Here is an 11,054-nt window from a genome sequence, read left to right as displayed (position 1 = left end):
TAGCCAAATAAATTGCTGCAGAGTAAAACCGGCTGAAATAATCGTGCAAGAAAGCCAAAAAATTAATTTCGTTAAATGAAAATGAAACATGTGAAAAATAAACATCTAGCTCAGCAAAAATTACCCCTCCCGTCTCCCATCTTCTCAAAAAATAATGGTTTTTAGCTCATTTATCTAAATACATCTCCTGTTGTGTCATTTGGTTTTACTATCTTTCTGTAATATTCATTGTTATTGGCTATTCCTTTATTTGAAAATATATCCTTTACTCTACAACTTCAAGATGAACTAAATGGGTCAAGTTATTATTAAGCAATTTATCAATTAGTTTTTGCTATATTTATAGTAAATATTGAGTTAAGTATGAAAAACGTTTTTTCGACAAAAGTAGCCCTCTGCAGGTATTGTGTAACCTTAAAGCAGCTCTCCAATCAGTTGCAATAGTCAACATTTAAATCTTAAACCCTCGTGCAAGAACACGACCCAACAATATCTGAAATGAAACTAATGTAAGGCGCTTTTCGCTTTGATGATTGGGCCTCGATGTCCATGTTGTAGAAATCGCAGATTGACCGCAGTTGTGCAACACTGAGTTTGGTCAGCTTGTTACTAGTATACAAGGAACATATCATATTAAGTGTGTCATACACGATGGGATGAACCAGTTGGCACTGGTCTAGGATGGATGCACGAGCAGAGGTAAAGGCTTCTTCCTCTTGGGCCGCCAGAAGGTCGTTATCATCGGTTACATGAGCTGACTGAGATGTCGCGTGTTTCAATTTTGCAGCGGTACGCGAGAAGTATCCCTGAATCTGCTGCGCAGTTAGGAACTCGTCAACCTGAAAGAGCCGCTGACCATTTTCCTTCCTTGCGTATCGCATGTCCCGAGATACTTTTTCAGGGTCGGATTTGTGGCCAGTCTCCTACCCGATCTGGAACTTAGCATCCAGGTACTGGCGCTGATTGTCGTTAAAACGGCTGGCCTTTTTTGAAACTTTTAGAGCCCAGCCTTGCTCTAGGGGGGCCTCTGGGCACTCTTCATGATCAGTTGTCGTCGGGACAGCTAGTGTTGGCTGAAGGGAACAACCCTCTTAAATCTTTTTAGCGTACGCCAATACTGCCTGGTCAAAAAGGGTGTGCTTCTCAGAAACGAGTTTGCACTTTCCGAACAGCAAATGGCGCTCAAGGTTGTAGTACTTTTGATAGGTGCAGATGCACCCATCCACAGGACACGACAACAGCCCACTGCTTACACCTTCCTCTTCTTCATCTCCGTCCTCGTCTTCTTCTTCATCCAAGTGTTCGGTCATGGCTCAAGCATCCTGAAATTACAAGTGCAGCACTAAGGCAAGATAACGCTGGGTGCTATCACAGTGCAGCCATGCTGTCAGCATGCCGTCTGATGGGAGAGGCGACGGGGATTGATGTAAAAAGAGTCGACTTCAGTGACCCTCAGGGAGGTAAAGGGCCTTGTGACAGGAAAGCCGCTTCCATCAAGGCTTATGTGCGATGATACATCAACCAGGGCCACGACGTGGTAACGGCGCGCGACTTCAAAGAAGCCATGTTGTCTCACGGGGGCATGAGTGCTGTGCGGGTCGTCCTAGTTACCGATGCTACCAACAAGCCACAGCAAGAGGTTCCAGGCCGCTGGGAGGGTATCAGCAGCTTAAACAATTTCCTCTACCAAGAGGACTGTGTCACAGTATGGAAGGCATGCAACATTGGAGAGGGAAAGAATATACCATGGTCTCAATTACAAGGTTATAGTTACAACAACAACATACATGCATATCTTATATTAGTTATATACCTCTATTCTGATATTTTCACTACTGTGTTAAGAAAAAGTCAAGGGAAAAAGTAAATCGGAAAAAACTATTTAATGATGGGCAATCCGATTTCTTGTCTTTTTTTTATTTTCAACATCTTATTCTTATTTGGATGAAACTCCCATCTTACCAGTAAAATATTAAATAAAAAAAGAAATAAGATAAGATAAAATATATAAACAAATAATTTGAAGAGTCTTCCCTACTATTTTGTTTCATTTGTACATTACTATGTTATTCTTTTACTTTTTTCTAATATTTTTTTCTGGTCCATTATTCAGTTCCTGTAAGGTTACCAGATGTGTGTAAGGCTGAGGTGTCTAAAGGAGACTTTGTGGCATGCTCTAAAGAAAGGCGCGTACCTGCCGAACGAGCCATGATCGAACACTTGGATGAAGAAGAAGACGAGGACGGAGATGAAGAAGAGGAAGGTGCAAGCAGTGGGCTGTTGTCGTGTCCTGTGGATGGGTGCATCTGCATCTATCAAAAGTACTACAACCTTGAGCGCCATTTGCTGTTCGGAAAGTGCAAACTCGTTTCTGAGAAGCACACCCTTTTTGACCAGGCCGTATTGGCGTACGCTAAAAAGATTTAAGAGGGTTGTTCCCTTCAGCCAACACTAGCTGTCCCGACGACAACTGATCATGAAGAGTGCCCAGAGGCCCCCCTAGAGCAAGGCTGGGCTCTAAAAGTTTCAAAAAAGGCCAGCCGTTTTAACGACAATCAGCGCCAGTACCTGGATGCTAAGTTCCAGATCGGGTAGGAGACTGGCCACAAATCCGACCCTGAAAAAGTATCTCGGGACATGCGATACGCAAGGAAGGAAAATGGTCAGCGGCTCTTTCAGGTTGACGAGTTCCTAACTGCGCAGCAGATTCAGGGATACTTCTCGCGTACCGCTGCAAAATTGAAACACGCGACATCTCAGTCAGCTCATGTAACCGATGATAACGACCTTCTGGCGGCCCAAGAGGAAGAAGCCTTTACCTCTGCTCGTGCATCCATCCTAGACCAGTGCCAACTGGTTCATCCCATCGTGTATGACACACTTAATATGATATGTTCCTTGTATACTAGTAACAAGCAGACCAAACTCAGTGTTGCACATCTGCGGTCAATCTGCGATTTCTACAACATGGACATCGAGGCCCAATCATCAAAGCGAAAAGCGCCTTACATTAGTTTCATTTCAGATATTGTTGGGTCGTGTTCTTGCACGAGGGTTTAAGATTTAAATGTTGACTATTGCAACTGATTGGAGAGCTGCTTTAAGGTTACACAATACCTGCAGAGGGCTACTTTTGTCGAAAAAACGTTTTTCATACTTAACTCAATATTTACTATAAATCTAGCAAAAACTAATTGATAAATTGCTTAATAATAACTTGACCCATTTAGTTCATCTTGAAGTTGTAGAGTAAAGGATATATTTTCAAATAAAGGAATAGCCAATAACAATGAATATTACAGAAAGATAGTAAAACCAAATGACACAACAGGAGATGTATTTAGATAAATGAGCTAAAAACCATTATTTTTTGAGAAGATGGGAGACGGGAGGGGTAATTTTTGCTGAGCTAGATGTTTATTTTTCACATGTTTCATTTTCATTTAACGAAATTAATTTTTTGGCTTTCTTGCACGATTATTTCAGCCGGTTTTACTCTGCAGCAATTTATTTGGCTAATGTCCACCCCTCCCCCCCCCCCCCCCCCCCCCTCTAAGAAAATAAAGGTTCGTTCCTAAGTGGCATCTGTTGAAAGTCACCCGAGTTTAGGTCACGCTTTAGTTTACTTAACAAACATTTAGGGTAAAAGGGGTCACTAACAACAATAATAAAATATTTAATAGACTGTAAAGGACGGATAAACGTCCTTCTGTAGAATCAAGCCCGCAAAATATAACAGCTTGTCAGCGGTCTATCCATTATGTAACGCAAGCTAACGATAAGCACAGTTGAATCAAACCAGCGAAGAATAGATGTTGTTTTCGATGGGCTTCGATTGGATTTTTTAAAGTTTCCAGGGTGCTTTGACTACTTATTATAAGGTATGAACATTATTTGATTGTAGCTCTTGTTATCTGTGTTACAAATGAAATTCATTGATTACAATTTGATCTGATAAAGGGTGCTTTGACCTTAACAAACGCTACGTGACCTGTGTTTGCTTTCTGTTACTTTGGAACTCGAGGTCAAAAAAAACGGCTAAAATGGTTCCTTATTTCTTAGAAATGATACAACACCACGCCAAATAGTCTCGCGAGTATGTTCTGGTACCTGTTGACAAGTATTATTAAAACTGTATTGTTTAAATATGTTTATTTGTTATTCTTTGTGAGTTTCAAGCATCGCGAAGCCGTTACGGCGAAGCTCAAATTTCACGAAAGTACTACTTGCATTTCGGGCCGTTAAAAATCGTCTTTTTAGTAGCCCGTGGTTTTGAAAACGGATTTTCAAAGAAGAAACAATGCTCTTTCACGTGGTATACGTTTTTATACCTTAGCTTATGTACCAGGCAATGATTTTAGGCGCTGAATTTTGTCAATTTTGCCTTGCGTGAAATGTCTCAAAATGATGTAAAGAATTAAAAATCTCCCAAATATTTAATATTGATTCAAACTTAGAAAATAACCATTCAAAATGTGTATAATTATCTATTCTTTTAGATGATGTATTTGTTGTTTCGAAAGAGATCGTTTTAATTTTGAAATTGAGGTGTTTGAAGTGTGCGGTATCAGACCCCTGAAACCGCTTCCGAGAGATGCAAAATCAAGATCACTTCCGTACGCCTAAAATATTCATCGAATCGAAGTAAAATATATATTTATAGTTATAGTTTACCTAGGGCTATGCTGTGAATTTTTTTCAAATTTTTCGAATTTATGCTAATGTGGGCCCGCGGTTGAAATTTATGGCTCTCCCGTCTTAAATTCATACAGTCTAAGGATTTATACCAAACTGCAAGTCACAAAGAATTCCATTGGCTCTTAGAACAATGGACAACCTGTCACAACAATGCACCCACGACCCAAGAAACTTTGCAATAGAGGGCGTAAGGGATGGACCATAATTTTTTGGGAGGGGGGGGGGTATGAAAAATTTTCCTCTGCAAACTTTTTTTGGTTTTATATGCGCCTCTGCAAATAATTTTTTCGAAATGCAAACTATGTTTTGTTATACATATCGTGTTTGCAAAATAATTATTTTGTCTTTCTTATCCCTGCAATCAATTTTTTCAACATTTTTCATACCCCCCCCCCCCCCCCCCCCCCCGCCCTTCAAAAAATAATGGTCCGTCCCTAAAAATAGAAAATAGAGAGTACTGGTGTACTGCAAAATATGGGCTCATTTAAGCTATCAGGCTTCATGTAAGGTGAACGATTTATGTTGTAAATCTTATCATATCTTATCATGTAAGGTGAACGATTTAAACCCACGTTTCACTAAAACTTGTTTTTCAATTATCCAAGTCATGCTTTCAAAACCCCCTGGACTGATTCAATCATGTTTCCAGTTATGAAAAATTACATCACAGTAGGTGCTTATCTGTGTGAGGCAGGTGTGAGAAGTTAAAAAAGGTAAATAAGTCTTTATTTGTACAAGGTCCCCATGACGTTATAAAATGAGGGAGCCGTGTTTTTTGGAAAAGGCGATGTTAAACTGAGTGTGCACAGCAGTCGATTTTGTTTCAGCATAGCCTACGGCCTATTGCAGGTTCTTCAAAATTATGGTGAAAACAGACGAAAAACGGCGGCAAAATTTAAAAGAGGTCTTTTTAGTAATCTTCGGAAATTTTCATCTTTAGTTAAAACTTAAAACGTTTTATAATTTATGTTAAGGAGAAGGCCGGGCAATAAAAACGTCCGTGAAGGGTCTGGGCTGGGAGCAAGACGGCTGATCGATCATAATCAATTTGGGTCAATTTGTGTTGCCGTGTCATGGCAAAATTGTGGCCCTGCTGCAGGACCCTTTGTGTGTTTCTGTCATTTGTAAATTGTGAAATAAAATTCTGGCCGTTTCTTATGAGTTCACGGTCCAGTTAAAGGAGCTCTGTCACGGATTTTAACAGATTTTTGAACAGTCAAAATTTGTCTTTGTGTCGTAGGAAACCTAAAGATAATATCCATTTTCAATAAAAATTGCTATATCAAAGCACTTGAACTGTTACAAACATTTTTGGCTGCGGATGGCTAGGATGAAAATGGATTGCAACTTAAAAAAAGAAAGGCGTAACTTTCCGCGTGTCATCAAAAACTTCGTTATTTCAGTGGTCTTATTTATGACCGAAGTTTGATTATTATCTACAAATTAAGGCTGTATCTTGTGTGTTCAAAGACAATGTTTTTCATGGGATAAGTTGCCTACCACTAATTTCAGAAGAGTTTAGACCAAAAATTTTACTCAATCAGCGATGTACCGAAGCCGTTCGCCTGACTTCGCACGCAAGCCGAACGTCGCCGAATCCTTGCCTCGTGTTCCCGACCTAGTTCAAGTTATTTTTGGCAACCGATTAGTGCTTGCTTCTTTAATTTCATGCCTCATGAATATCCCTAGTTCATTAATTAGCATGAACAAGGTAAATGTGACAGCTTGTCAGCAAATTGGTGATTATATCCTGTCTTGAGATTGGACTGATGACATGTACAGTTGTGATTAATTTTAAAAGCCAAGGAAGCGTCGCATTTGCTTATTTCACTCGCTCGGTTTGTCGAAATTCACTGGCTCTTGTTCCGGCTAAACGACAATGCCTCAATATATTCGCTATCAGCAAAGAAATAAGCTTAGAGACAAGTCTTCGCTGTTTTTTCTCTGTTCCTTTATTCTTGTGGTTGTTTACACGAGCGTTATCGGTTTTGTGCTCGTTCACGTGCTTAAAATAACGAAAAATGTCGAAGACAGCAACGACGGCCTGTTAAAAACCAACAAGAAGCTCGAAGAAAAGCTGGAGGGACTCGTTTCTCGCCTTGAGAAACTCGAAAAGAGAGACTTCGTGAACACAAGCGCTATATCTTATGTAAATATCATTCCTCGAAAACAGCTGAAAACCATAACAAGAGGAAATATAGATGGCGAATTGAATAAAGAGACGGGAAAACACAGAAAAATTGAAAGTCAAAACGGCGGCAGATAGGTAAGTGGATCGATGTGACTTTTGTTGGTTTCATTTTAAGATGTGGGTCTCTTATATATAGAAGTTAATAACCACAGTATTTTATTTTTATTTGACGCGGAAATCCTGGCCTAATCACAATCTTTGGGAGTAGAAGTTTACAACGACCAATATTTACTCGATGTAAACAGTAAAAACTGTTTCTCAAAAAAAAAATGGAGGTATAAGGTTTCTTTAATTTAAGCTCAGTTTTATTCTTCAAAATTGTACAGACAAGCAACAGAACAGTACAGAACAACCTTGTACTTTGATGTATAGAGTGTCTTTTTGCGTGCAACACGACTTATTATAAATTCATCGTTGGTAAAATAATATATGAACCGCGATATTATCTCCAAATTTAAGGTGCTACAAATACTGCGAATAAATGCAAATCCGCATTGAGCACAATTTAGTATTCTGCAGCCGTTTGACGCTTTTCTACGATCACGATTTACATGTATATGTCTGTTTTAGGGTCTTAGGAAACGACTTGTCACGATGCTTTTATACAATTTCCGATTTTCCAGTTTCTTCTCATTGAATCAACCGCTGTATGTTTTTAAACTAGACTGAAAAACAGGTGAAAATGTTAAATTCTATTTTAAATCGTTTGAGCGGGTTTACGGCAAACGACACGAAATAAGAGAAGATTACAATGGCTCCTGGCTGGCTGTGTATTTAGCAATGGAAAATAACGAGCTAAGTATTTATCTTCAAAACAAACAGATAAACATTCCAAAGTTGTCCTCGGCTGGAGCGTTTTATGTCTCATTAGACTCAATTCCTTTTTTTGCTTGACTTTATGGCTTTTTCGCCAGAAAACGATCATGTCTTAATGGTGATTACATTTAATGCTAATGAGAGGAAATCTACCTCCTGCATAAATTGATTCAAAAATGGCTTCAATTTAGCTTATGCTACGCTTAAGTTAAAGAAGCGACAAAGCTATTTAATATTATAATTATTATAAGCTTAAACTATTTGTTTTCATTCTTTGCGAAGGATAAAAAAGTCAATAGGTCACAATAACTTAGCTTCGATAACAACACATGAATATACATCTATAAGCAATTAATACAAAAGGAATTAACATGTTCCTTAAGCCTAGCTTTTCTCAAAATCCCGAATTATATTTAACAATGAACGTGAATGTAGTGTTCTTTTGAAACAGTCTTACAAAGTGGGCTGTTGGTATATATCAACTTGAATAAAGCAGACTCAATTTTCTCACGTACTACGCCAGACATGGGTTTTTCTATTGAAGCATTGCCAAGATAACTTTCGATAATTTAAACAATTGACAAAAAGGTTTACACAAACATAACGGATCCTGGTTTGGCTGGCAGCGATTCAACAATGTGAGGCTTGCTGAAATGCAATGGAATTTAAACGCCCTCTTCAGTTCGCTCGCAACAATAAAAAACTTTTGTCGGCTGAACGCCACTCAAGCAATCAGAGTGAGTGTATTTTCTTATTTTAAAGAGTTATAACTGTGTTACAACCTTTAAAGAAGCAAAAGTGATGAAGCTGGCACAGCCACGAAGAAGAAAAACCTCGAAAGTGTCTTCCACCTGAGCGGTGATGCTGCGTTCGTGATCAGAACAATTTTTATCTATCAACTATCAACTAACCCTGCCAAGTAATTCATAAGTTAGGACTAGCCAAAAATGTTTGGATGGATGTAACCGTACGTTGGTAGATAAAATGATAAAACGCATGAGCGAATTACTGTTGCAAACCCCCAAAATCCCGTTTATTCACATGTTATGATAAACCAAAAATGTTAAATTAATGAAAACACCTTCATATGCATGCATGGCAAAAAGAGTGAATTTAAAAATAAAACATAGCAACAAGTTACGAAATGGACTTTTTAGTTCTGGTCGTGTACATAACGTGTAAAGCTTGAGTTTGCAATTGGGCACATGTTATCCCCACAAGGCCCACAAACGGAAGTCCATAGCGTAGATATACTCGCAAAAATAAGCTGTAGTTATTCAAAATTTCAGCCGCCTATTCTGGTCGCTAAATCCCAAGAAGGAAAAAATCGCGAAAGTATCTTCCACGGCGGTGAAGTTGCATTCGTGATCAGAACATATTTTAATCTAAACATATAGTAAACAGCGCTTTAGAATATTTATAGTTTTTAGCGCTATATAAATGTATAAATTATTAAATTATAATCTATCAACTATCAACGAAAGACTCGGAGTAGCAACCAGAGAAGACAGCTGAAATTCGGGCTAAGCTGCATGCAGTATCTTAGGCTTTTGTCGTTGTTGTTGTTATGTTTGTTGCATGTTTATCTATTTTATCAGCCAGTAGTTTATTTGAACAGTGGCATTAAAACTAGCTTTTCCGAAGCCTACAAAAGGATTTTTGCTGACCGTAAAATTCCAGTTTAAAGCCCTGGGCTTATACAACTTCGTAAGGGGTTTTGAGTGGGCTTATAAGCGGAGGGGCTTATATCCGGGAGGGTTTATCAGCGGGATAAAAAAACGTTTTGAAGCGAGCCACGGGAGTGTTGATCGAAATACGTTTTAAAGGTAAAAACGTATAAACGGTATAATGAAGCAAAATTTAGCCCTGGGGGCTTATCATCGGATGTATATTTTTGTTTCCAGTTAGATGGGCCTATAACCGGGGGGGCTTATAACCGGAACTTTACGGTATGTAATTTTCTGATTGGCTCCATATCCAGTATCATGCAGAAACTAACGGTTTTTGGCTTGTATTTTTTTTTTTTTTCATTATTTTGTTCTTTTAGATATAGAAGGCAGGAGATGGAACCCAGGAACCAAAAGCTCAAGAAGATGTCTTGGCATTTCTTTTCAACAGCTGCACTAAGAACAATCTAAAACGTTAAATCAAAACTAAACTGTACTTGGACGCTATTCGGGTACATACAGCCAGCTTGGTTCTAACTACGAAGCATTATGGTTTCTATAGATATTGTGCGGCGTATTCTAGGGTAACTCTATTAACGTAAATTTATATGTAAAAGCCAAATGTATGAAATCAAATGTGCATTTGACCTACACACGGTCAATATAATTAATGCCCCTGATGAAAATTTAGTGGCAAAAACGTTCCTCAGTTAAATTTACGTGGCCTTAACAGTGTTTTTTTCAGTTTAAAAAATTCTATTCTTCGAAGTTCGCAAGTTTTCTCGAACTTCACTCTCTTAAACAACAAGTTCACTTTTTGGAACAGATAACGTCCGGGGGGTAAAATATTAATGCACGGTTTTACGCCACAATATATTTTATATTGAATAGTTTATTTAATTGGAGGTTATTGGAAGTCACGTGACACGCCTCCTCCAATCATGTAGCTATGTGTACAACGTACCTGAAGGATTTGTCAATCTAGCTGACGTTTGAAAATAACGAGTCATGGCAATAATAAAAGAATAAGCTTAATGGTAGAATAACTTACAACAACAATAGAGCAGTTTTCAATTGAGTGTCGTAAAACGAAAACCAAAGTTATCACTCTGACCAATCACAAAGAACACAGACAATCCAGTAAGCTAATCAAAAGTCGAAGAAATACATGTAGCTGTCACGAAGCGCGGGAAGACGTGTATAAGCGAGTCACGATTGGTTTTGGTTTTACTTCTGATTGAATGAGAAAGTGGCGCGAGAGTTTTAAACCAATCACTGAACGTAGTAATTCAAAAATAATGCAAACGCGAATTACTTTCGACACTCAAATGAAAACCGCTCGATAACAACAAATGCATGATAGTGGAACCTCAACCTCAGTAAGTGCACGCTAAGTGCCCCGTACCGGACCCTAGTGTCGTAGCCCCTACGGCAGATGCACCCTACTTTACTGAAAGGTTTCAAAAGACACGCAGTGTCTTCGCTCAGTTTGGACGACTCCGTGTGTCTTCGTAGGTCATGTTCAAGCTATGGGTACGACTGTATGACATAAACGTAATTGGTGAAAATGTAAGAGCACATTGACTGCATGGTGAAATTTAAGTCTTTGAAAGCAGTATAGAAGACTTTACCTCGAATACTCTTGTCAGTTATGTTTTAAACTGTAAAATTGTACGAAAATA

The 11,054-nt window shown here is 38.6% G+C and overlaps 1 protein-coding gene and 1 long non-coding RNA gene across 2 annotated transcripts; both read left to right on the top strand.

Annotated features, from left to right (window-relative positions):
- The first annotated feature begins 1,260 nt into the window (after window positions 1–1,260).
- Window positions 1,261–2,427, top strand: LOC144648111 (uncharacterized). Its single transcript, XM_078507745.1, has 2 exons — window positions 1,261–1,763; window positions 2,114–2,427. The coding sequence occupies exons 1-2, from the start codon at window positions 1,565–1,567 to the stop codon at window positions 2,425–2,427; spliced, it is 513 nt and encodes a 170-aa protein (XP_078363871.1). The 5' UTR covers window positions 1,261–1,564.
- A 4,037-nt stretch (window positions 2,428–6,464) lies between these two features.
- On the top strand, window positions 6,465–10,527 carry LOC144649265 (uncharacterized). Its single transcript, XR_013569870.1, has 2 exons — window positions 6,465–6,964; window positions 9,753–10,527. It is a non-coding gene; the product is annotated as an uncharacterized LOC144649265 (long non-coding RNA).
- Window positions 10,528–11,054: the final 527 nt, after the last annotated feature.

The sequence above is a fragment of the Oculina patagonica genome, chromosome 4 (genome assembly GCF_052425735.1).
Source record: "Oculina patagonica isolate OP01 chromosome 4, crgOcupat, whole genome shotgun sequence".
In the NCBI taxonomy this organism is placed as follows: Eukaryota; Metazoa; Cnidaria; class Anthozoa; order Scleractinia; family Oculinidae; genus Oculina; species Oculina patagonica.
Note: the sequence above shows the minus strand (reverse complement) of the source record. Positions and strands in the feature narration are given on the sequence as shown.

Excerpts from the sequence above, each read along its gene's own strand:
- LOC144648111 (XM_078507745.1), top strand. The coding sequence starts at position 1,565 with ATGTTGTCTCACGGGGGCATGAGTGCTGTGCGGGTCGTCCTAGTTACC. Across the intron at positions 1,764-2,113 it reads ACCATGGTCTCAATTACAAG|TTCCTGTAAGGTTACCAGAT; the intron begins GTTATAGTTACA and ends TCCATTATTCAG.